General features: G+C 43.7%; 1 protein-coding gene and 1 long non-coding RNA gene across 4 annotated transcripts; one reads left to right on the forward strand and one right to left on the reverse strand.

Annotated features, from left to right (window-relative positions):
• On the forward strand, positions 1–26,805 carry plekho1a (pleckstrin homology domain containing, family O member 1a). Of its 3 annotated transcripts, none has more exons than XM_019351063.2 (10): positions 1–860; positions 1,914–2,063; positions 17,196–17,336; positions 18,721–18,825; positions 18,918–19,019; positions 19,104–19,397; positions 19,574–19,671; positions 19,942–20,101; positions 23,390–23,502; positions 23,810–26,805. In XM_019351063.2, the coding sequence occupies exons 1-10, from the start codon at positions 834–836 to the stop codon at positions 24,585–24,587; spliced, it is 1,968 nt and encodes a 655-aa protein (XP_019206608.1). In that variant the 5' UTR covers positions 1–833; the 3' UTR covers positions 24,588–26,805. The 3 variants fall into 3 exon arrangements, with proteins under 3 accessions (XP_019206608.1, XP_005462036.1, XP_019206609.1); XM_005461979.4 differs by having other exon boundaries at positions 3–860; positions 23,807–26,805; XM_019351064.2 differs by lacking the exons at positions 1–860; positions 1,914–2,063 and adding an exon at positions 15,627–16,134 and having other exon boundaries at positions 23,807–26,805.
• Positions 11,295–12,472, reverse strand: LOC112843510 (uncharacterized). Its single transcript, XR_003215898.1, has 2 exons — positions 11,826–12,472; positions 11,295–11,444 (listed from the first exon to the last, which is right to left on the reverse strand). It is a non-coding gene; the product is annotated as an uncharacterized LOC112843510 (long non-coding RNA).

Genomic DNA, 26,805 nt, shown 5'->3' on the forward strand with positions numbered 1-26,805 from the left:
CTTAAAATATTTAAGCCTGATCTTTTTAGGGCAGAGTCAGGATTCAGATTTATCAGGTTAAAATTACAACAAAGGAAGGAAGGGGGAAAAAAGGGAGAAAAGGAGATAGGAAATGAATGAAACAGATGAATAAAAGGTGTGAAAAGAAAGCAGAGACCATGTAAAAAGAGAAGGACAGAGAAATCATGGACATGAAGAAAGAAAAAGAGAACCTCGCCTTAGTTTAGTTTTATCAGTATGTGACCAAATTACAGTCAGAGTGCTTCATACTGTAAAGAAAAGAGTGATACTGAGAAAGGCTTGAAGAAACAGAAGAAGAAAGAGGGTCAATGTTTGAGGAGGAGGAGGAGGAGTGACAGATGAAGCTCTGAAGTTGAAGTCCGGACTGATCAGGTCACGTTTTATTCTCTGTTCTTAATTATTTGTATTTTAAATAATTAATGATAATCATATTGTATATGATTACGTTAAAGCATGTCTGACATTTTATTCTTCATCAAAGCGCTGCTGTAGCGCTCCTGTGTCGCCAGGTGGTACCCTCGGGCTCCTTTTACCTCGAGTAGGCTCCGGTGCGCGTCCGCGTGGGTCAGCGGGTGCACAGAACGAGCGAGAAAGAGCATCTGACTCCAAACGCGCGCGCGCGCAAGGGATGATGCAGCCTCTGTTCAGAGAACAGACGCGGAGCTAAAAGAGACGAAGAAGAACCGGGAAGACCGAGCCAACAGCCGACACCGGAACCACCGGGACCAGCAGCGGGCTGGGCAGCAGCCGCCGGGCCAAACCTCCTCCCTGTCGGTGTGACTGTGTTGCGAGCCCCGGAGAGGAGGAGGAAGATGAAGAAAAGCAACCAGAACAGGCGGGTCAGTGAGAGAGAGAGCTCGGGATCGATCAGAGTGTGATCGCTGATCGTTGACTCCGTGACGTTGCTTTGTGCTTTATTGACGCTTCATTTTTGTTGAACCTTTATTTAAACACATCTCTGACACAAACTGAGCTGAGACAGGTGATGTGAGGTGAGGTTGGTGCAGTGATGCCTCCACCCTGCCCGGAGCTGCAGCTTCATTCAGGAAGTTTCTCCTTTTTTTTTTTTGTTCACAAAGAAAATCTGCGGTTTCAACACCGTCGATGACGTCACGATGCCGCCATAGCCATGGCTCTTTCTTTTATTCATTTAGTTATTTTTCTTCTCGTTGTTTTGTTTTTATTTCATTTGTATTTATGAAGACAATCGTTACATGTTCACATCTTTGCCTTGTTTTTAGCGTATTTCCTACCTGTGTGCATTTCTCTTATTTGCCAGTATCAGGTATCTGTCAGTATAATTTTATGTGATTGATCTTTGTTTCACACACGTGTTTGAGATTCTTCCCAGTTTAAACGTCTGAAAACTCCGTGTGTAGATCAGGTTCATTCTGCCTGCAATGACCTGTTTGGTACACATTTTTAGAAAGCTTGCAGTGCTCCCATTTTTTTTTACCTCAGATTTCTTTTTTGTCTCGGCCGTTTCGCGTCACCTCGAAGTTGTTTACGTCCTCTTTTAGTCTCTACCAGGTGCTTTCCATCAGATTCTGTTTTTGTTTCCCACCGAGGTCATTTCCTGCTTCTCTGACATAATTTTGTGTCTTCAAATATTACTCATTTTATATGTCATGTTTATCTCTCTCCTGGGTAGTTTAATGCCTGGTTTCGTCTCTCTCAGGCTGTTTGTCTGTTTGTCTTTGAGCTCGATCCTCTCTGTTGTCTTTATTCTTTGTGGGTCAAATGTTTTCTGTCCTACTCTCATTTTCTGATTGCCTTGCCTCTGTGGTCTTCCCATCTTTCTTAGATTCTTTTGTTCCTCTTGCATTGTATCTTCATCGGTCTCTGTTGGTCTTTGCATTTCTCTGAATCCTCGTGTTATCGTTGTGTTGTAGGGTGTTCAGGACTCCGGTCCGCTGCCCGTCCAGCAGCCGGAGAAGGTGGGCTGGATCCGGAAGTTCTGCGGTCGAGGGATTTTCAGGGAGCTGTGGAGGAGTCGGTACATGGTGCTGAGAGGAGACCATCTCTACATCTCAGACAAGGAGGTGAGAACAGCGATCAGAGAAACTGGACAGACGCCCTATGGGCTGCTGGTTCCAGTCTGCTGGACAGGCCAGGGAGGACTGTGGGTAGGCTGTGCCAGACGATAGGTTTACAGGTGCAGCTAATCCGTAGCTCACATCTCTGGTCTAGTTTGATATTTTCTCTGTCCTGTGTTCTTGGGATAAAAAGAGCTCAACAGTTAAACAGAGATTGTAGATGCATCATTTTTCATTGTTACAGATGTTTGCAAGGAGAAACAGGTGGAAGCTGTGAGATGGTCCTAAAGCAGAGTGTTTCTTATTTAAAAGTCACAATGCAGTAAAGAGACAAAGAAATGTCATGTGAAAAAGAGGAAATGGGGATTAATCCAAAGGAAGATGTAAATGTTTGTGGTTTAACGCGTTTGAGGCCGGATGCTGGATTTTCATCAAGTGAGAGGATTTCTGCAGTCCCGCTCTGTTTATTTTCAGCTCTGATGACGCTGAGTCATTTCTAAACAACGCCAAGTCACACAGAGTGATCATGTGACCTCTGATGTCATATTCTGGCTTCAGAAATATGTCCTGAGTGAAGAAGAGACAGACATGGTGTTTGTGAACAAACAAGACCTCGTCCCACAGAGTGGTTTCATGGCAGCAAGTGCTGCTTTTAGTCCTGCTGGCCACACACAGCTGGCAGGGGTCATTTCCAGCTGGGAGGGGTTTCAGGGGCTTCCTGAGGGTATCATCATCTCTGATGTTTCGCCAGAAATCCCTCAAAAGCTGTTTAGGGTTCAAGCAGTAGAAGTGAGCCGCTTTCTCTGAGCGTAGCTCGGCTCTCCTGTAAAGATCAGGTGAAGAACTCAGTCATTTAAGACTGACTCACTGTACCACTGCTGCTCCTCCACATAGAAAGGAGCCAGTGGAGGATAGTGATGGTAAATTCGATTCTTTTTACTGAATCGAGTTTGAATGAGTCACTCATGAGTCGGGTTTCTTGAGTCATTTGAGTCACTGAGTCAGTTGACCAGAGATGTTAAGATGAATGATTGTAAAAGAAAACAACTATTTTTATTTTTTTTTAGAGCAAAAAAGAGCAAAAAAAATTCTAAAGGGAACATTTATTTATTTTCATTTTATTTTATTGGTATTTTCCTTAAATGTGTCAAATATATATTTTCTCATCTAAATATCCACTGAGCTGTGAGCCAGGGGGGCGGTAAAGCGCCTTAACATTGGTTGCCAACCAAGGAGAAGAAGAAGAAGAAGAAGCTATGAGCCAGGAGGGAGGGGGTGAGTGAGTGGGCGTTTATCAATATGCGTACTTGTGCGTACTTGCGTTCTCGTGTACTCGTGATACGTCATCAGTCGGAGACCAAGTACTGTTCCAATTCGAAGTACGCATCAAGCCGAGAACGCGAAAAAGTCCCGGATGTGTTCTCGATCCGCCCATTTTATCGAGCATGCATCGGTGTGGACTTGGGACAGCTATATATCCCAGAATGCATTTCGTCCAAAACTCAACAGCGGACTCCCGGCACATCGTTTTCAACCCCCCCCCCCCCTCGCTCGCGGACTTCTCACTACTCAGGTTAAAGAAACCCCAGCAGCTGTCTATAGTATTGAGTGTCCACTAGAATAGAAATAAAAGCGTTCTAACATCTCACCTGCTTGTTTTTATTAAGGTATGTACACGTATGTACATGTACACTATTTTTATTAATAGAGGTTTCACTACTGAGGTTAAAAATGATATATAAGTCACTTAGATCACTACTAAATGTTAATGTTTGGTTTATTTCAGTGTTTTATTTGTTCCTGAGTAAACCGGTTTGGCTGTGATTACAGTTAAGCTTCATAACATGTTACTCACAGTTAAATAAGGAGGGGACGGCAGTAAAACCTCCGGACCTGTGACATCATCACGTACACAAGTGTTCCAATTGTACATATCGCGAGTCCGTGCTCGCGTTCTCGGCGGGTACGTACTCCCGTGCGTTCTCGGCCAGTACGTACTCAACTAGAACGCGAGTACGTACTCGCGTACTTGGGCATTGATAAACGGCCAGTGAGTGAGTGATTCGTAACAGGAAGGGAGGGGGTGAGTGAGTCCTGAGTGATTCGCTTATGCTATGATTCAGCACAGCAAGGGAGGGGGTGAGTAACTCAAATGTGCTGTTAGCATGCTAGCTGAGCGATGCTACTGTGAACCAAGGAGCTATTGTCTTGATGTGAGCTTCTACTCAGGGTTTTCTTCCAGTTCAGAGCAGAAATGTTTTTGTTAAGAAACTGGCTGCTGTTTTTTCCCCCACAATTTTAATTATAAGCTAGATATATTTCTACTAATGGAATTAGCTTGCTAACAGCAACAGGGATGAGTCAGTTGCGCTTGTGAATCATGATTCACGAGTCAGTACAGTGATTCTCGAGTATTGAACGATTCGTTCACGAATCGAACATCACTAGTAGAGTATCACTTCCTGTTCCTGCTCAAACACAGTGGTGTTTCTGAGTGGCTTATCTGCTTAGCAATTTAATTAAAAACTTCTAAATACTTTCTTTCTTCATAGTATAATCTTCACGTGCTTCATCCGAAGCACACTTTTTGTGTACTCACTACCTAGTCAAAGGAGTTTGCAAAGAAAAGCGTCTGGACTTTAAGTTGCTTGAAGACGTTTCACCTCTCATCCGAGAAGCTTCTTCAGTTCAACTCCTTTGACTACGATGACCTGGATGACTGAGAACCTTCACAGACATACTCACTACCTAATTTATAGCCAAAGTATTCACTCACTGTCTCTGTACTGTTTCGCTAGCTTAGCTCGTAGCCGACTCGTTAGCACCATGGCTACTTCACCTGTCCCTCCTGCACTTTCCTGCTCATTGTGTCAGATGTTTAGCTACTCCTCGGCCTCCTTTAGCAGTAATGCCTCTGTCAGTGTGCCCCAGGGCAGCTGTGGATACAACAGTAGCTTGCCTCCACCAGTGTGTGAATGTGAGAGTGAATGAATAGTGACATTGTAAAGTGCTTTGGGTGCCTTGAAAAGCGCTATATGAAATCCAATCCATTATTGTTATTATTATTATTATTATTATTATTATTATTATTAATGATACCTGTAACAAATGTAGCATATTTGCAGCTCTGGAGGCCAGGATTACTGAATTGGAGACTCAGCTTCGCACCCTTCATTCACCCGTAGCTAGCCAGGCCCCTGTAACTGGTGCAGCCGAAGATAGCGTAGGCCCCACTAGCTGTTCCCCGGCAGACCCCAAGCAGCTGGGGAAAGAGGGCGGCTGGGTGACGGTGAGGAGGAAGCATAGTCCTAAACAGAAGCCCCAGGTACACCACCAACCTGTTCATGTGTCTAACAGTTTTTCCCCACTCGGCGACACACCCGCCGGGGGTCAAACTCTGGTAATTGGTGATTCTGTTCTCAGACATGTGAAGCTAGAGACACCGGCAACCATAGTCAATTGTCTTTCAGGGGCCAGAGCAGGCGACATTGAAGGAAATTTAAAACTGCTGGCTAAGGGTAAACGTAAATACAGTAAGATCATACTTCACGTCGGCAGTAATGACACCCGGTTACGCCAATCGGAGGTCACTAAAATCAATATTGAATCGGTGTGTAACTTTGCCAAAACAATGTGGGACTCTGTAGTTTTCTCTGGTCCCCTCCCCAATCAGACCAGGAGTGACATGTTTAGCCGCATGTTCTCCTTAAATTGCTGTCTGTCTGAGTGGTGTCCCAGAAAGGATGTGGGCTTCATAGATAATTGGCAAACCTTCTGGAGGAAACCTGGTCTTGTTAGGAGAGACGGCATCCATCCCACTTTGGATGGAGCAGCTCTCATTTCTAGAAATATGGACCAATTTATTAAACCCCCCAAAATATGACTATCCAGAGTTGGGACCAGGAAGCAGAGTTGCAGTCTTACACGCCTCTCTGCAGCTTCTCTCCTCCTGCTACCCCCCCAAAAACCCATCTCCATTGAGACTGTGTCAGCTCCCAAACAGACAAAAAACAAACTAAAAACCAGCAACAAACAACTTAAACATAAAAAATCCCAAAGAAAGAACAACACAGTATCCACATCTGAACCAAAGAGTAAAACAGTGAAATGTGAATTATTAAATATTAGGTCTCTCTCCTCCAAGTCTCTGTTAGTACATGACTTAATAATTGATCAACAAATCGATTTACTCTGCCTTACAGAAACCTGGTTGCAGCAGGATGATTATGTTAGTTTAAATGAATCAACACCCCCGGGTCATTCTAACTACCAGAAACCTCGAAGCACAGGCCGAGGGGGCGGTGTGGCAGCAATTTTTCACACCAGCCTATTAATCAACCAAAGACCCAGACAGACTTTTAATTCATTTGAAAGCCTGATGCTTAGCCTCGTCCACCCCAGCTGTAAAACTCAGAAACCAGTCTTACTTGTTATCATCTATCGTCCACCTGGGCCTTACACAGAGTTTCTCTCTGATTTCTCAGACTTTTTATCTGATTTAGTGCTCAGCTCAGATAAAATAATTACAATAGAATAGAATAATCCTTTAATTGTCCCACAAGGGGAAATTTTGTTGTAACAGCAGCCAAAAAGACACATATACAAACAAACAGGACACAGAACAGAAACATACACAATTTTTTCTTACATATTTACATTAAGGACAATGGTTACTATATACAGAGAGTACTGTACAGTTACTGAATTAAATAAAAATAACTACAGATAAGAGGCAAACCAGGTTGTAATGCAATTATTGTGGGTGATTTTAACATCCATGTAGATGCTAAAAATGACAGCCTCAACATGGCATTTAATCTGTTATTAGACTCAATTGGCTTCTGTCAAAATGTAAAAGAACCCACCCACCACTTTAATCACACTCTAGATCTTGTTTTAACATATGGCATAGAAACTGAACATTTAACAGTGTTTCCTGAAAACCCTCTGCTGTCTGATCATTTCCTGATAACATTTACATTTACATTTACAATAATTGATTACACAGCAGTGGAGAGTAGACTTTATCACAGTACATGTCTTTCGGAAAGACATCTACTGTTTAAGAATAAGTTTAAGAATATAATCCACCCACTGTTATCATCTTCAATGCCCTGTACCAACATAGAGCAGAGCAGCTATCTGAACGCTAGTCCAACAGAGGTCGATTATAGGGGTGGGTTTTAATAATTGATTCATCGATTAAAATCGATTCTGGCTTGGATAACGTGAAATCGATTCATTAAAATCCTGAATCGATTTTTTAATATAAATTTATTTTGCCCGAAACGCCAGAATCTCAGGTGAAACCTCACAAAATTTCAACAACCACCAAACAGCTAAGACAGTAAATGAGAGCAGGTACACGGATTCTGCACAAGGACGTCTCTAATAAAACCGCTGTAACGTCAGAGGTAACGTTTATATGTTGATTAATGGTTTTCTTTCATTTTTGATGTACTGCAGAATATTTTTATAAAATCCCAGGCCAGGAAAACCACCTTCATGTTTTTATGTGTTTTATCTTCAGCTACTTTGACACAAAGGCATCTGCTGTGATGCTCACACCTTTGATAAAGTCTTGCGTGTGTCAGCTTCCTTTTTATAGATACAAAAATATGTAAATGTACTGATCTGAATTATAATATTTCTGACTGTCAAAATTTCCCAGATTCAAATTGAATTGAATTGAATCGAATCGAATCGGATTGAATCGAATCGTGGATCGAATCAATTCGGGACCTTGTGAATCGGAAATGAATCGATTCTAGAAATCAGTGACGATACCCAGCCCTAGTCGATTATCTTGTTAATAATTTTACCTCCTCACTACGTACGACTCTGGATACTGTAGCTCCTGTGAAAACTAAGGCTTCAAATCAGAAGTACCTGACTCCGTGGTATAATTCTCAAACACGTAGCCTAAAGCAGATGACTCGTAAGCTGGAGAGGAAATGGCGTGTCACAAATTTAGAGGATCATCATTTAGCCTGGAGAAATAGTTTGCTGCTTTATAAGAAAGCCCTCCGCAAAGCCAGAACATCTTACTATTCGTCACTGATTGAAGAAAATAAGAACAACCCCAGGTTTCTCTTCAGCACTGTAGCCAGGCTGACACAGTCAGAGCTCTACTGAGCCAACCATCCCTTTAACGTTAACTAGTAATTACTTCATGAACTTCTTCACGAATAAAATTCTCATCATTAGAGAAAAAATTACCAATAATCATCCCACAGATGTAATATTATCTATAGCTACTTTTAGTACCATTGATGTTAAGTTAGACTCTTTTTCTCCAATTGATCTTTCTGAGTTAACTTCAATAATTACTTCCTCCAAACCATCAACGTGTCTTTTAGACCCCATTCCTACAAAACTGCTCAAAGAAGTCCTGCCATTAATTAATGCTTCAATAGGGCTTTGGAGTTGACGTCACGCCGCAATGCATTGTGGGAGCGCAGCACCATTTTCGGGGTCTACGAATCAAAACAAACACACTGTGTTGGAACGACGATTACAAGATGCTTAAAAGCAGCTCAAAAGAGAATGGACTGTACAGAGACCGATTGCGTCCAGAGGCGAAGCGGCGGTACTTGCAGAAATAGCGTGCATTGGAAATGTGGACCCGTATGAAATACGGCCGTGGAGTAGAAACCCTGAAGACCAACCGCTATTGATGTAGCCTGACATATTTTCGTACCTTGTCTGTGAAATCAGCGCGTACAAGTCGTCATCCAAACAAAGGTAAGTCAGCTCGAGTACTGCGAGTAAAATGCATTTGATTTTCCCCCGAACATTCAGATTAGTGCAGCATAAATTCATTCATGAGGGGGAAATTACAGTGAGAACATGTGGAGGCTCTGTTAGAGGGATAACATAGTGAGTTCAGTGCACTGATGTGACATTCTCCTGAAGGATTTAGTTATTCTTTATGGTTAAAGAAATTGCAATGATTTATTCATATTTATTATAAATAATTCTAATTATACATCTTGCTTCAATATTTGTATCTTGTGTCACTAAAAATACATTTTATTTTAATTTTATACATTGATTAATGACCTGCATAATCTCCTTATCACATTAAGTGATTCATAATTGTCACTTTATGCTTTCTCCATCTTGACAGTGACATCCTTGCATTACATACTTTAGGTTCATTTTCTGCAGGCAGGTTTCTGAGAGAGAACAGGCTGATTTAGAATATAACATGCAGCGTTCTATAGATGGATGCATAAAAAAATGAAAAATTACATGTATGTGCTAACTTTCTAAACACTTTGTTACATTTATGATAAAGTAGATAAAACACATTTATGTCGGCCTTGGCTCATTAGTTCTTGTCTTTAAATTAACTTTGTCTGTGTGTGTTTCAGGTGCTGCACTCTCAGAGACTGAATGAACCAGCATTGCAGCCATGGGTACTGTGAGCATCACAGGGAAGGTTGAAGCCGCCCACTGCACCTGTATGGCTGGAGTCGTGAAGACCTGCACCCATGTCGCTGCTCTTCTGTTTAATGTAGAAGCAACTGTGCGGATCTGTGGCACAAGGACTGTTACAGATGAACCTGCATACTGGGTTTTGCCTGGTAATATGACCAAGATACAGCCAGAGGTTGGCCATAAGATAGACTTCTCCTCCTCAGCTGCCCAAAAAAAGGCTCTTGATCAAAACATAAACAGACCATCCGTAGTGAAAGGTAAAAGGAGCCGTCCTCAAAAAAGAAAAATCCCATCTGCTACTGTGGAGGAGTTGTCACTGCTATAATGCCATAATGTTTTATCTAGGGGTCCAGATTTATGCCTGTAGTGCACTGCCAGGTAAATAATTTGCATTTACTGAATATGTACTGACTGAGTACCACTGTTCAAAAGTTGAATAAAGAAACAAACGAATTTTTGCCTCTTTTTTTTTTTTTTATTAAAAACACTTTATAGAACATCACATCAGTTACAATGTAGAATCCATGTCATTTATAGTTTACAAATGACAAAATGTTTACATAAAATCATGACAGTGTTTACATGATATCACCCACTACTAACATTATTTACTGTATCTTTTGAAAAAATTTTTACCGCTATTTAAACAGCACAAGACTTAAGAATATTTAACAGGAGCAAGTTTCATTTTCCCTGGTTTTACTACCACACTGTTCACCTGAAGCGAGATCGATCAACTGTAGACCAGACAAGAAACGACGGAGGCCCAGAAAAGTGCAATCAAACGATGAGTTTATTGACAACGGAGAACAACCGTCAGCATATGGCTTATTTGCTCTGACAAAAATACACTGAGTTCTGGTTTTATAGCATAGAGGATCACACCCCCACATACACGTCAATACAGGTCAAAAATACATTATGTCCAGTCATTGTTTACAGACAAGGGTACATCTTGTACATCTCTAATAACTATGAACAGACATAACTTCTCTTTTTGATAACACCTTCCTTTTAAGGTAATAACTTCAAGCTTCAGGGCCTCTAAGGGCTAATAATGGACCCTCGTCCTCAATCACTAAGTAGACTGAATTGGCGCAGGTCTCAAATAAGAAGCAGAAGACACTTGGGCCTTCGCTCAGGCCTGCTACTAGATTTATGTGTATTGTAAGCATGCATGCAATTAACCTGCTATGTTCTCATCTTCCCTCAACATGTATCACCTGGACACTCTCACCAGTGAAGCTTAAAACCCTCTTGGATAGAACATCAACTCTAAACAAGCACAGTTATGCATTGTGTATAGAATGAACTCAACCTGTGAATAGAATGAATGTGATGACAAACATATTCAATGCAATATGAACCCTGTAAACAATATTACTGATAAAATAATACTGTAGAACATGTTATTAATGCATTTATCATAAGGCAGAGTATATGGCAGCAATAAAAGAATCTCTAAATCCCAACACACCAAACGCAGCAAACCTTCACCATCGTATCCAGAAGGGTCACCTCTTCACCCTCACATGGAAGAAGTAATCTGATTGGCATGGTGGTATGTTTGAAGCAGGTCCCTTGTGTAGCGCTGGAACCCAGTCACGATGTGTTTCATCCATTTCATAGGCTGGTTTGCTGCAATAATGCCAAATAATTAGCAACTCTATAAATAGAAGGTAGTTCTGCAAAATCACTCAGTAGGATGTTTGTTCTAATTTGCTATGACCTCAGAGTGCATCGAAAATAAAACTAATAGGCTATAAAGAGTGATATGAACATATTTAGAACTTACCGGAATGAAAATGGAGCACCAACAGATATTTGGAGATGGAAGAGAGCTGGATATCAGCTCGTCTCACAGCTGCTATCCAGGCTAGACGCCTTCGTTTGGTAACATCCGATACACGAGCTACCTCGTGTTGCTTCCAGGTTGCATAATCACTTTAGAGATGGAGAAAGCATAAAGTGACAATTATGAATCACTTAATATGATAAGGAGTTCTGCAGGTCATTAATCAATGTATAAAATTAAAATAAAATGTATTTTTAGTGACACAGGACACAAACACAGAAGCAAGATGTATATTTAAATTATTTATAATAAATATGAATAAATCATTGCAATTTCTTTAACCATAAAGAATAACTAAATCCTTCAGGACAATGTCACATTAATGCACTGAACTCACTATGTTATCCACCTAACAGCCTCCACATGTTCTCACTGTAATTTCCCCCTCTTGAATGAATTTATGCTGCACTAATCTGAATGTTTGGGGGAAAATCAAACACATTTCACACGCAGTACTCGAGCTGACTTACCTTTGTTTGGATGAGGACTTGTACTCGCTGACTGCACAGATAAGGTACGAAAATATGTGAGGCTATGTCAGTAGCGGTTGGTCTTCAGGGTTTCTACTCCACGGCCGTATTTCATACGGGTCCACATTTCCAATGCACGCTATTTTCTGCAAGTACCGCCGCTTCGCCTCTGGACGCATTCGGTCTCTATACCGTCCGTTTTCTTTGGAGCTGCTTTTAAGCATGATTCTTGTCGACGTCGTTCCAACACAGTGTCTCTTTTGATTCGTAGACCCCGAAAATGGCGCCGCGCTCTGCGGCATGACGTCAACTCCAAAGCCCTATAGACTATGCGCAACAATTGCCTTTAAGTGTTATGATGTAATTGATTCATGACTGTTTCATGACAGTCAGCCTCGGAGCCAACTGTGGGGGGAGGGGCTATGTGCTCAGTTGGCCTCTGGCTTTGTCAGAGGAAGCTTGTGTGCACCCGCTGTGTTACACATGGTAGCATTACAGGCACTATTATCCATCCTCCTGTTAGAGAGGAGACATTCCTTTGGAGTCTTCAAGATGGATCATGTCCTGCCATCCAGTCATCAGAAAACTTCTGAAGATGGAGGTCTCTGTGCAGTGGCTGAAGTCTGTGGTGTAGAGGGTGAAGAGGAAGGGGGAGAGGACAGTCCCCTGTGGTGCCCCTGTGTTGCTGATCACCTTGTCAGACACACACTGTGGGAGACATACATATTGTGGTCTTCCTGTCAGGTAATCAGCAATCCAGGACACCAGGGAAGCATCCACCTGCATCGCTGTTAACTTATCACCCAGGAGGGTCGGCCTGATGGTGTTGAATGTACTGGAAGAGTCAAAAAACATGACCCTCACAGTGCTCGCCAGCTGGTCCAGATGGGTGTAGACACGATCGAGCAGGTAGATGATGGCGTCCTCAGTTCCAAGACGAGGCTGGTAAGCAAATTGAAGGGGATCCTGATGTGGTCTGACAATGGGTCGCAGCTGGTCCAGGATGAGCCTTTCCAGGGTCTTCATGATGTGGGAGGTCAGTGCCACGGGCCTGTAATCCTGGGGGCCACTGGGACGTGGCGTCTTTGGAATAGGGACGAGGCATGATGTCTTCCACAGCACTGGGACCCTCCGCAGACTCAGACTCAGCATAAACAGTTTATGAAAGACTCCACACAGCTGGGGGGCACAGGCCTTGAGGACGCGGGGACTCACTCCGTCTGGTCCAGCAGACTTGCCTGAGTGGAGTCTCCTCATTTGCATCTGAACCTGGTCTTGACTGAAAGTGATGGGTGGGGGAGGGGTGTCAGGAATCTCACAGGAGGCAACAGCGCCATGTGAAGAGAGAGGCTGGCACAGTGGTGTGGCTCTGGATTCCAGGCTGACTACAGGTGAGGTTGTGGGGGTGTGAGCAGACACTGTAGTGTCGAATCTGTTGAAAAACAAATTCAGCTCATTAGCTCTTTCCTCACCTCCCTCAGCTCCCCTGCTGTTGGTTGGCCTGAAGATGTATGATAGTGAAAGATACACTCATCACACTTAGTGGCTGGAAGTACACCCAGGTTCTGCTGATTACAGTATACATACTCATAACTGTCCATAGAAGTAAAAGTTTCATTGTTTGACAGTTATAAGGCAAAGCTCAATGGGGACTTCCTCCTTCAACTGCTTAAGTCAGGGCAAGACTTTATCAAAGGTGTGAGCGTCACATCAGATGCCTTTGTGTCAAAGTAGCTGAAGATAAAACAGAAAAACATGAAGGTGGTTTTCCTGGCCTGGGAGTTTATAAAAATATTCTGCAGTACATCAAAAATGAAAGAAAACCATTAATCAACATATAAACGTTACCTCTGACGTTACAGCGGTTTTATTAGAGACACTAAGCGTTTTGCATTTTGCATAATTTTAAAAAGTTTAAATTTGTTCAGTATTGAACGGCAGAAATTAGGTTTTCTTTTCGACAGCACTGTAAACAACAGTAGACTTGTGCGTAACAAGCAAGCGAATAATGCAGAAAACAGATTTTTAGACGGGAAACTGTTCTTGAAGTACAGAGAGAGAGAGAGAGAGAGAGAGAGCTGTGCATGAAGTGTGATTTTATCATGGTGGAAGCAAAACAGTAAAAGGCAGAGTGATTTCATGACGATGTTTATGTGAAGCGTAGTTTGGATCTTCTTTTGCTGCTGGTTCAGTCAATATTGTTTGGAGAGAGATAAAACTAACAGCTTTAGAATCAGCGCAAAAAGGGCGTGAACACAAAGCGCGGACCCGCCGAAACATCAGAATCAGCGAGCAGTCGGCTTTCAGCCCCGACCGTGTCCGTGCAGTTGTTGTGCCAAAAAGTGATTGTCTGCCAGAAAGTGATTGCCGTCCGCGGGAGCGCGCGCAACCGCTTAAAGCTGCAGCGCCCGTCGGGTGAGAAAGGCGACATCTCACTGATTCTGATCCGCGGGTCCGCACTGTGTGTTTACGTCCTTGTGCAGAATCCGTGTACCTGCTCTCATTTACTGTCTTAGCTGTTTGGTGGTTGTTGAAATTTTGTGAGGTTTCACCTGAGATTCTGGCGTTTCGGGCAAAATAAATTTATATTAAAAAATCGATTCAGGATTTTAATGAATCGATTTCACGTTATCCAAGCCAGAATCGATTTTAATTGATGAATCGATTATTAAAACCCACCCCTAGTCGGCAACCTGCGGCTCCGCCTGGTTTGGGCAAATAAATTAGAAGTATTTCGCTGAAGTGTATTTTATTTATGTTAGTTCTTTTTAACTTGTAGTTCTAAATTGGAAGATTATTGTGATATTGAAATATAAAAATAAAATTATATTCTATTATTTTTTCATCACTCAAAATAAGAGTCACACTCGTGGAAGCCGGTGTACCCGCCGAAACGCCGTGCATTTATCAAGACTTTCAACCCCAGGTAGGCCAATTATGGATCTTCGGATCCACATTATGTCAGCAGCTGTTCTCCACCGTGAACTATGTTAAAGACAAACACCACTCACGCCTCACAGATGACAGCTTACAGTCCTGCGTAAACTGACTTCGTATAGCCCCGATTTGCAGATGCTGTGAGCAGAGGTTCGGGACCAGAAGTCCCATTGTAAACAAATCACGGCAGACCCGACGATGTTTCCATGAGCATGCTTTTGAGCATCTCTTTATTGACCACTTTTCACACACGGTTGCTGTACGCATACAGCCGGCTGTAGCTTTTCAGCTCACAGCCGGACATATACCAACAACACAACAGCACAGATAGCGCAGACGTAAAGGCAGCGAGGTGTGATTGCGGGTGTCGCTCAGGTGCGTCCGCCTCCCCTGCAGCGGCGCTGCAAACCACGCCCCGCTGCACGCATTAACCAGGTAAAATACATATTTAGGCAGAATTTTGCAAATATCTATTTTTCATTTTTCAGCAGCATAGAGCTTTTTTCCAATTATTTTTTTAAGAGTCAGGTCAAGGCTCCAAAAGCCCAAAGGCGATATAAGGGTGGCGGCTAAGAACAGTTTTTGTTTGCTACATGGATCATTTTAGTTCAGGTTGGTGTCTTTGCTTTTGTTATATTTCTTTAAGAGTTCAAAATGTGTTGATTACATAAATATAATTTAATTTTCTCTGTAGCACTTCATGGATTTCATAAGCAGCACACCTTAGTTGTTCACACAAAGCATAAAGATAAAAAACAATATATACAGTGTTATCTTCATTTTAGATGTCAAAAAATATTTGCGGCTCCCAGTGTTTTCTTTTGTGTGGAAACCTTGTCCAAATGGCTCTTTGGGTGTAAAAGGTTGCAGACCCCTGGGATAGGGAAACCTTGTGTTTGATTCTTTTGCTAAATTGCAAGAATAAAATCTCCAGTTCCTGACTGTTGCTAGTTTTTCTTCATTTTTATTCTGACAGCTGGGTCTTACAGCCAGACCTTGGCAGGAGCTAGAGGCGACTGGGAGAGTGACCAGATCCAAAAAACAGAACAGCAGCTAGCTTGACTGTTGCTCACTTTTGTTCATTTTTATTGTGGTGGTCTGCAACCTTGCCGTCCATTCCTGTGCAGGATTCTAGTAATTGTCTTCTTTGAGACTACAATTCCTGACTCGCCTAAGTCATCCACTGGCGTCTTAGCAGTTGCTCTCTGATCTTTTGACACATCTCTCACTTGTTTTCTTTCCAGAATCTGAAACTTTGCTTCCTACGTCTGCCAGGCTCGTTCTGTATTGTGTGGCTGTGTAAATACTTCTCACAACTGTGAACAAGTTAAAGCACATTATTAACAGCTGTGTGCTATGGCTCAATAAAAAGGTCAGTTTTTCAGGTGGGGGGCTGATAATTTTCCTCCCTGACGACTTTTGCTGATTCTGTTTTTGTGTGCAAAGAGAAATTATTCATGCTTTCTAAAGAAAACTCGTAATTTGAAAATCTTTCCCTCCAAAAAAAAAAAAAAAAAAAAAAAAAAAAAAAACACTTGGAAGATTTGACAGAATCTTTAAACTTCTTTGGGGGGTGGGGCTGCAAAATGTGCAGTTTTCACCTACTACTCCTGTGGATGCTAGGAAACCTGAGGGTGGAGACAGATTCCACCTGTTCTCCATTTATAAACAGAGGGGAGTGGGCCTGTGTGCGCCCACTGTCCATGACGAGTTGGGTTTTTAAATCATAAAAAAAGAAATCATTCAAGTATAAATTATAATTTGTTTAAAGAAACTAAATATTGTATTTATAGTTGAAATAAATTAAACAACAGGTCAGAATAATAAAATGTTCAAAATAAAATAAAACCGGAGCTTAGCTGTAAAACGGTCAGCTGGCCCTTTAATCTCAGGTGTGTTCACAGATCTCAGACAGCAGCTGCTCAGTGTGTTCAGCCAGCTGTTAACAAACAGTGTGACACACACACACACACACACACACACACACACTCCTTTGTCACTGCATCTGTGCTAGCGTGTATGCAGAGCGCTATTAGAGAAACAAACACAGAATTCATTCATCTCTAATCTCAGATTATTTTAACTTGCATGCTTCCTCTAAACCAGGGGTGTCCAACTCCAGGCCTCGAGGGCCGGTGTCCTGCAGGTTTTAGATGTGTCCTTGATCCAACACAGCTGATTCAAATGGCTAAATTAGCTCCTCAACATGTCTTGAAGTTCTCCAGAGGCCTGGTAATGAACTCATCATCTGATTCAGGTGTGCTGACCCAGGGTCAGATCTAAAACCTGCAGGACACCGGCCCTCGAGGCCTGGAGTTGGACACTCCTGCTGTAAGCTGTCCTGTACACTTCTGTTCTTCCATCATGAACCTGCAGAATTGATCGCTGTTATTTGTAAACCATGATGATGCAGGTGTGTTTTTGTGTTTGCAGGTGAAAGATGAGCGTAAGGCTCAGGAAGTGTTCGACCTGGCTGATTACGAGCGCTCCGAGGAGCTGAGGAAGGCCAAGAGCCGCAGCAAGAAGAACCACAGCCGCTTCACGGTGCTGCGCTGCAAGCAGCCGGGAAACACCGTGAGTCCACCTGTCCAGCTGTTTACCTGTCCTCTTTAGTGTAACTAACAGAATTACAGAATGTGTGTTTCAGTGTTTTTGTCCCAAGCCTCAAGTTTCTGGTTTCATGGAGCATCTGATCTAAAAGTGAAACCTCTGTCCTCGCCCGTCCTTTCGTGTCTTGGTGCTCAGAGATTATGCTGTCCTGCTTGACCTCAATGGTGGAGTTCCTCCTACATGTGCCTCAGGATTGGTGGATAAGATTTGAGATGTCCTGCCCCATCTGTCTGGGCTTCTGCGATTGGCTGAGCTGCATGCTTTTTGTTCCTATTCTGAACAGGTTTAATCTGCAGAATCCCATTAGACTGTCAGAGGATGAGTCAGAGCGGAATAATCCCAGAAACTACTGCAGTTTGTCACGCTCTGCACAGGAAGCACAATGTGAATGTCTGCATACAGACGTCAGCAGCTTTCTGCTTCTTCGATCTGACCTTCAGCTGTAATTTTATAAAACAAGAATCCACATTCTGATTGTATAGAGTCAGGATCAGGGTCAATACCTCAGAGGGTTAAATAAACTTTGTGTGTAAATTTGTGTTGGGCTGCAACAAACACTCTATAAAATCTATAGATGTGAAAAAATTGATTGAGTTCATTTAGAGATCCTACAACTGGAGGTAGAATAGATGTATTGGGCTAAGGATGATGAAGACGAAGCTGCCAGGCAGGAGCAAAAGAGGAAGGCCTTAAAGAAGATTCATGGATGTAGTAAAGGAGGACATGCAGAGGAGGATGCTGGGATAGGAGGAGACTGAGGTAGATCATCCGCCGTGGCGCCCCCTAAAGCATGGGGTGTCCAGCTCCAGGCCTCGAGTGCCGGTGTCCTGCAGGTTTTAGATCTCACCCCTGAATCAAATGATTAGTTCATTACCAGGCTTCTGAAGAACTTCAAGACATGTTGAGGAGGTCATTTAGCTATTTGAATCAGATGTGATGGATCAAGGACACATCTAAAACCTGCAGGACACCGGCCCTCAAGGCCTGGAGTTGGACACCTGTGCCCCAAAGGGAGCAGCTGAAACTCATAGAACAACGCATAACCTTAAAACTTAAAAGAATGTAAATACTTCTCAGAGTATTTGTGCTTCTCTAATGGCTTTCTGTAAATGTATCATTTATTTGCTACAACATGGCAAGTTCCAACGTATGGTGGGAGCTATCTGGTCTGCCAAGTGAAGCTAATGTGCTTTAAAGAAAGCTCAAATAAAAAGTAAAAAACCCAATAAAATATGGATGTTTCATCAGCTGCAAGACTCAAAAACTGACATTTAAGTTCTTGCACCATTTCAGGGGTAAACTATGTATTTCATATGATATCAGATTGGTAAGAATATTCTTTTTGCAGGCTCCAAACCTCGTGTTTCTGGCTGTGAGCCCTGAGGAGAAGGAATCATGGGTAAACGCCCTCAGCATGGCCATCATCAAAGCGAAGAACAGAATTTTGGATGAGGTGTGGGCTGCTTTTTTGTTGGATTCAAATGTTTTAATAACACTTCGGCCACCTTTTTTAACAGGGTGTTAACTCAATTTGTCTGCGTACAGGTGACCATTGAGGAGGACAGCACGCTGGTTCATCCCACCAGAGATCGAGCGAAGATCCCTTATGGTCGCCGGCTGCCGACCAGAGGACATCTCATGGCCGTGGTACTGGGCGCCTTTTTTCCATCTATCTTTTGGTCTGAATGTTAAAATAATGTTATTGCTATTAAAGTCATGTTCTCACTGCAGGCATCCACCTCTTCCCATGGCATGCTGACACTCGACCTGGTGGCCGAAGAGGATGTTTTTTCACAGGACTACGATGGCGACTGGAAGAACAGCTTTCGGGTTGACCTGCAGGGGGGCGGGTCTTGTGGACAGATTGGAGTAGGAGGTCGTCAGCGAGCTGGAACAGACGTATCAAAGCTGCGGATGATATCCAAGGAGCCCAAAGTGAAGACCAGCAGTCTGCCCAGGGGCAGTGAGCGGTCCTGGGGAAAGCATCTGGACGCCTCCAAGGTCCACGAGTCTCCACAAGCAGAGGTGGGCCCTTCAGATCCACATTAATCTTTTTTTTTTTTCTTCTTTTTTTTTTTTTTTTTTTCCCCCACTGTTGGAAGCATGTGGCTCCAAGTTTTTATTGAATAGCTTTGCTAAAATGAACACTAAATCGCCATAACTGACAGCAACACCTACCTGAATAGAATGTTACCTTTCAGGTTCTCCAGGCTCAGTATCGAACGCCACAGCCAGGGAAGAGGTTCAGTATGCAGGGCCGGAGTCGCTGTGCCTCCATGGATGAAGTCCTCTCTTCCAGGTATGACCTGGTAATAAACAAAGTTAGGGAGCAAACAGACGCAGGGTTCAGGCTTTCTTCTGCAGAGTATCAGGCTGTCAGGTATTCAGGATACTCAGGATAAGTAGAATCCATGGTTAAAGTCAATGTCTGGCCTGCTGGACTCACTGCTGCTCAAGTCTGACTCAACCAGTGAAACCCATTTCAGTGTCTTTGACCTTTATGTCTTGAAATTTTGAAACATCACCTTCTCCACTCTTCTGTCACCCTAACCCTCTTCCTTTTCTCTAGACCAGTTATTCGCTCAGAGTTCTGCTCTGCTGTTAGGCGATGTCCAGCTGAAGAGGAAGCGGGAGTCGAGGCCTCGGCCCAGCCTTTGGGTCAGCTCCAGAGCCTTATTGCCCAGAGGATGCAGCGAGCTCAGGAGTTGCTGGAGGAGATGAGACTGCAGGTTTGACTGCTTCATTCATAAATGTATAGATTAGTTTACTGATCATTTTCATGATGTCAACTGGCTTAGGTGGCAATTATTTTTTATAAGATAAATGACAATACTTGTGCTTTGGATTGACACTTTCAGGTCCACCAGGTGGAAACCTGAACTGTAGCGCTGACATTAGTTCACTTTGTCACAGCCGATTGGATTTGCTGCTGGTAGTAGACGTTTGTGGATGTGCAGGATAAGCCATGTAAGCAAGTAAACTTCGCTACCCTTGCAATCAGGCACCACAAATACCTGACATACCTGTCATCACAAGACTGCTCCAGTGGAGTGAATAACTGGAGCTGGCGGGGCCGTCAGCGTTGGACGACCCCGTGTCACCGCTGAGTGCATCGGAGATGCTACATTCTGCTAAAGGTCATGAACACATCCCCACACACTGCCCCAACAGGTTATTAAAGCCTGGCCAATCTGTCCCCAGAATTAAGGGATGCACACGGGCACAGGATAACTGCAGACTTTATTCACTGACCTTGCATTTAATTTGCAGCGGCACTATGGGATATTTATGTATGTCCCCATACACACACACACTTAACCTCCACCCACTCAGCCTCCAGCAATGCCCCGGATCGAACCAGGGTCTGCGTGCAGACTGTGTCCACTAAGGCTGGCCTATACCCCCTTGGTACCTTACCCATACACTGTATGTCCCTCTCAGACCAAGGGAGGGTGTTGGAGGGCCTGGACACATAACACCCTGCCCACCAACTCCATCTGTGGGCAGTCACAGCGGACATGTCTTGATCGCCTGCACCTCCAACACGCCTGCCCCAGCGCTTGTGTGGCTGCTGGGGAGTGAGTTGCTGTGTCTGCAGCCGCCGGGACCCATGGAGAGACAGAAGATACAAGCAAGTTAATCTCTGCTAATGGCTGTTACGCCGTGGCAGCGGGCTGCTGTGGTGAAGCGCCCCAAAGCCTCCTCCTTGGAGCTGGAACAGGCCAGCTCCCGGGCAGCATTTGTGGCTGCCCTCCATCGGCCGTGCAGAGAGGGACTCTTTGGCAGGGTCACAGCAGCATCCAAGCTGGCTGGATGATGGCAGCGGACCCACCCTCTGCCATTCCCCAAAAGACCTCCAAGAAGGAGTGGTGGTGGTCTCCTTCCCCAGTACGGTAAAGGGACATTGCTTGGGAGCAGCGACGGCGTCAACAAGGAACCAGCCCGAGCTACCAGATTTTCCAACACCTCCGCCCGGCGCTCAGACTTTTCCTGCAGTTGTCCCAACTGGCAGCGAAACACCACTGCCTGCTCCCACTGTATAGCCGCCAGCTCAGCGACCATCCAGGGCAGCGCCTCAACTGGCTGGACCGGTCATGGCTCAGGTTTTGGCACACTGTGACTATGAAGGACCCAGCGACCATAGCATTGCAGTTTTGACTAACGTCCTTTTATTTACAGTTTTTAAAGGTACAGCGTACCAGCTGCCTCGTTTCCACATCACTCCTGTCCTGCAGCAGCTTCATTGGCTCCCGGTCAAATATTGCATCAATTTCAAAATACTCTTGTATATATTTAAGGCAATTCATCATCTCTCTCCTCCATATCTCTCTGATCTGGTTCAGATCACCGCCTCATCTCAGTGTCTCAGATCTTCTTCTTCTCTTTCTCTCTCTGTCCCCTCCCCCCGTCTTGCCACCATGGGGAGCAGGGCTTTCAGCTGCTCCTTGACTCTGGAATTTCCTACCTCCTGATATAAGAAATATCTCTACCTTCTCTCTCTTTAAGCCTAGACTCAAAACTCACTTGTTCAAAATAGCTTATCCCATATAACCTCTCCACTCTGCTATTTTAAATTTGTTTTATCCCTTATGCTGTTATGATTGTGTAAACTGCTTGCTTTTATGTTGTTTTTATTATTCTGGCGTGTACAGTGTCCTTGAGTGTTCTGAAAGGCACTTTCAAATAAAACGTGTTATTATTATTATTATTACATACCCCTCTGCCATCCAGTCCCAGGATTATCCTTAAAAGGGGAGACATGATTACATGATGAGGTCAGGTGTGTGGGTCAGCCTCCCCTGACACCACCCTTCCTCTGTGGCTGAGCTACAAACCACACCACGCCACAAACAGAATGAACTCTTTGGGATTTCCTTACCTGGATGATTGAGCATGCATCAAGTTAGCTTAAGGTTATTTTCCAAGCACTAGCAGGACAAATTCTCTACCTCCGCCCTGTACCCTGTTTCATCTCCATCAAAGATGAGCCCAACTACGGTGGTGTTGTCTGCCGCCGACAGGCTCTGCTGGTCTTTCTAGTTGGTGAGGGCTTGGTTACCTCTTCACACCTGGCAGGGGTTGTTATCAGTGAGGAAGCCCTCTATGCTTCTCCTGTAGGCCTCCTTGTCCTGTTTGATGTCTGTCCTCAGGTTGGCTCTGGTAGTGCTAACTGTCCCTCAGCCTGAAGGCTGAGTTCTGATCAGAGCCGGGACTTCAGATTTCGTGCCTTATTAAAGTCCCCAGCAACAATATGGATGCCCTTCGGGTCCTCTCTTTGCTGTTTAGGTGTTGTTGGAGGTGGTTGAGTGGCGAGCTAACGTCAGCATTGCGGGGGGGCAGCTGTAAACAATGGTTACTATGGCTACCATTAGCTTGCAAGGTAGAAGAGCCTGAACTGATTGGACATGAGCTCCAAGTCCCGTGAGCACTGACTGTATATAACTCTACTGTTACGGCACCAGTAGTCCCACCGCCCTTTCCCTTACAGGAGTCTTTGTTGTGGTCCTGATGGTGTAGGGTCTGGCCCGATAACTCCACTGAGGCATTAAGGATTTTTGGATGGTGTCAGCACTCAGTTACAATCCGTAGACAACACGGTTGTAGTAAATCTCTGATTGTAGCTGTTTTGTTTGCAAGGGATCTGGCGTTGGTGATGAAAATGGACGGAAGCAGGGTTTGTAGTGTTGTTTTCACAGCTGGAACTGATAGCCAGCTCCGCTTCTCCACTTTTGTTTCCTCTCCTTGCGCCGTCTGCAACGCTTGCTGCTCCCAACAATAACCCACGGAGCCCCGATGGTCTTGAAACTCAGGTGGAATAATGTCAGTCCAATCCGATGTAAAGGTTCAGGGTGAGGCCGATGTCGATTAGTTCCCGACAGCTGAAAGTAATCAGTGCATTGCAGGAAGAAAAAGAGAAATAAACAACACAAAAAGGGTACACGGTAGCTGGGAGCACTGTGCCACTGTATACATCAGCACGTGCTGCCATCTTATATGGGTAATGCTGTCTCTGACAGGAGCTGCAGAAGACCAAAGCAGAGCGAGAACAAGAGGGCAGTTCACCTTATCTGAAGGGCATCAACTCTCCTCGACTCAATCACCTCAGGGGCTCAGAGTCACCTCACTCCAGGTCAGTTTTAGCACCTTAATTAATAATTGACATTATTGATTAGTTCACATCAATATTTGTGATTTGATTTGCAAAGCAGATATATAAAATGTAGACTGCATATCCCAAAATCAAATTCCAAAAAGACTTTGGATTTTCCCATGATCTGTCTGTTACAGTATTGTTTGATGCAGTACCAAACATATTTGTGTTTGTGGTACTGCAGTTTGTAAAGAAGAAAACACACAAAGTTCTCACATGGTTGGAGAGATTAATTTAAAACTGATTGTTGAACTTAAAATCTGATTTTTGTCGCCATCTTCAGCAGGTCATCAGGATCTCAGAGGAGCGGGAGCAGCGACTCTCCTCGCCTCAGAGGAAGAGAATCTCCTCGGTCCAAAGCCAAGAAGAATCGGTCCAAAGGAACTGACTCACCTCACTCCAGAGGATCCCACGCAGCTGCCGCTAAAGTCAGCGACTCTCCCAGGCTGAGTGGCTCTCCTCGGTCAAAGAGCACCGATGCAGCTCGATCTCCAAAACTCAAAGGACCATCCGCTGCCTCTCCCAACAAGCAAGGCAGCTCTCCAATACAGAAGCCATCCGACTCGCCTCTGAGCGTCGGACGATCTGACTTCTCTCAGGTTAAAGGATGTGGTTCGCCACGGGGCAGCGAGACCGACTCTCCTAATCTAAGGAGCAATGAGGAGTCTCCTCTTCAGAGCCAGAACTCCCCGAGCCTGTCCAGATCCTTCGAGTCCTCACAACCAAGAACCCCTGACAGCCACCTCCCCTCCCCACTTCCACCAGCCACCCAGCTGTCTGAGGAGGACTCGGAGGTGGAGCAGAGGCGTGCCGAGGCCGAGCAGCTCCTGGAAGAGGCTGTGTCCTCATGGAAGGAGGCGCAGGAGGTCCTGCAGGAGGTGAAGGAGCTCCAAAGCCAGACGCTGCGGCGGCAGCGTAGGAGGACCTATGAGAAGATGGCATCGGCAGCAGCGGCCGCTGGTATACCTGCACTGAGCGGTGCGGCAGAAGAAGTAGACACGCTCATCTCGCCGACATCACCGGAGGACAAGGAAGATTCAGAGACACCTGAAAGAGGAGTTTGAGTGTTGAGCAGTGACTTCTCGATGGAGCAGCGTTTATTCAGCATGCAACGCAAACAGAAGCCTGCTTCAAATTCTGTCTCCATGTTTTAATCTGCGGACGGTGCACGTGACCACACAGAGCAGGATTATTTCTGGGAGGGTTAATGGCTTAATCCTCCACAGTGCACTAAACAGGAAGCGTGTGTGTGTGTCTGACAGATGTTTGATGCACACGTTTGACGGGGACCCTTTGCCCTTCACTTCCTCCAATGGTGCTGCATGTTTATCTTCTTTCTCCGTCCTCCTGAAGGCAAAAAGATTTTCTGTTTATCTGTTGAACGTTTTTTGTTTTGTTTTTTGAAGAAAACCTTTTTAAGCTAAGATGTCAGCGTTTACACATCAAGAAACTTTTTGAATTAGACAAAAAGACAAAGTCACTGAAGCACACTACGAGCACAGAGGGGAGTCTGCTGGAAGTTTCCCCAGACTTTCACTCTGATAAAACATTCATGTATTTGCTAATGTCATTGCTAATCTTTAAAGTTGTTGCTCTCTGCTTTCACTGTAGCAGAGATTCCTGTAAACGTCCTTCCAGCTCTTTTTAACCTCACAGGATTTTTGTATCTGTGGGTTTTTCTCAAAAATCAGGGAGTTTAATGTTAAACAAAGACACGAGAAGCAATAATGACACAAAGTCTTTACCTGTTCATGTGTTGCAGTTTACAAAAAAGAACTCAAACTCTGCATTCTGCAAAAAAGCGGAAATTTAATTTGCACACTTGGAGCCCAGCAGATGCTGGATAGCATCAACCAATAAACAGCTGATATATTTGTTGTACACAGTGAGACATTTGCTTTAATGAAACATACATGTGACATAGAAAAAGGCCCAATAAAGTCTAATAAACAAACAAACAAAATATGTGCCAGTACATCCACCAAATATAAGAAATACGAGCCTTAAATCATCTACACAATAAAGTTACTACTTCAGTATATTTACGTTCCTATTTATCTCTTTAAATATTAGTGTAGATAATTTACTATTAAAGCTCATAAAGAATTTAGGAATATAATGGAGACTTAAAGATACAAAAATTACTTGGAAATTGTATAAAATCAGCAAAACTAGTTAATTGGAAAACAAGTAGGTAAACAAACCAATGAGAAAGATGAATGAATTTATTGGTAACAAATGAATAAACAGTGGAACAGACACGTTAATCAAAGGTTAAAAGAAAATACAATTAGTAATGTCAGTTTGTGTTACCTACATAAAATATTTAATACATTTAGTGTATTCATTGCAATTGATTTGTTACTGTTTATTCATCAGGTTAAGTCCTTTGTAGTTTCTGTCCTCCAAATAAACCCATTTTGGTTTGTTGTTAATCATGTTCTGAACACGTATGTGCTGGCAGCTCAGGCATAAACATGCCCAACATGTGATGCATCTGTTAAATGTGTTTCACCAACAGAAATACCTTTCTGAGATCGTTTTTGTTCAGCTGTACGATAATAATCGCCCGTTTTTACCAGTTTATCAGTGTAGCGCCAGATCATCAAATATTTACAGGAACTTATCTGTACTGTAAACTTTGACTCAGAGATTAATTTCACTTCTACAAAGCTCCACATTTATGCATTTATAAACTTTGAAGCAATTAAAACTGTAATGTTAGCTGCAGCCAAACAGTTCAGTCAGTCAGTCCAGTTAAAGTTTAACGTGTCCTGCTCATCTGCAGCATGACTGCTCACACTGCAGATACACACAGCAGCCATTTTATTGGTCAGATGATGTCATTAAAAATGGCATCAACAGCACAAACGCAGTCGAGAGGTCCAGTTCAGGGACTCGAGTTAGTCTCAAAGCACGAGACGCTACAGCATTGGAGATTTTTATACCAGACTTTCACTTTAAGGTCCTGTCCAGCCCCCCAAACCCCTGCAGAGGTGTAGCTCCCAGGGCACAGAGCTTTACCTCATTGTCAAAGGTTTACGTGAAATTCAAACTTGTACTTCCTCTGTAGGTTCTGGTACTGAAAGCTTGAGAGCTTGATTTGTGGTTCCTGTTGAACAGATTTTATTTCTCTTGATGTTTTTGCACATTTGAGCACTGAAAGACTACATCACGCCAGAAATCTTTGGACTATGAGAAAAGATACTGATGTAATTTGAATGACTGCACCTTGTTTCTTCACGTTTGTTAAATTATGGAAATACATTATTTAAATGTAAA

The sequence above is a fragment of the Oreochromis niloticus genome, linkage group LG22 (genome assembly GCF_001858045.2).
Source record: "Oreochromis niloticus isolate F11D_XX linkage group LG22, O_niloticus_UMD_NMBU, whole genome shotgun sequence".
Classification (NCBI taxonomy): domain Eukaryota; kingdom Metazoa; phylum Chordata; class Actinopteri; order Cichliformes; family Cichlidae; genus Oreochromis; species Oreochromis niloticus.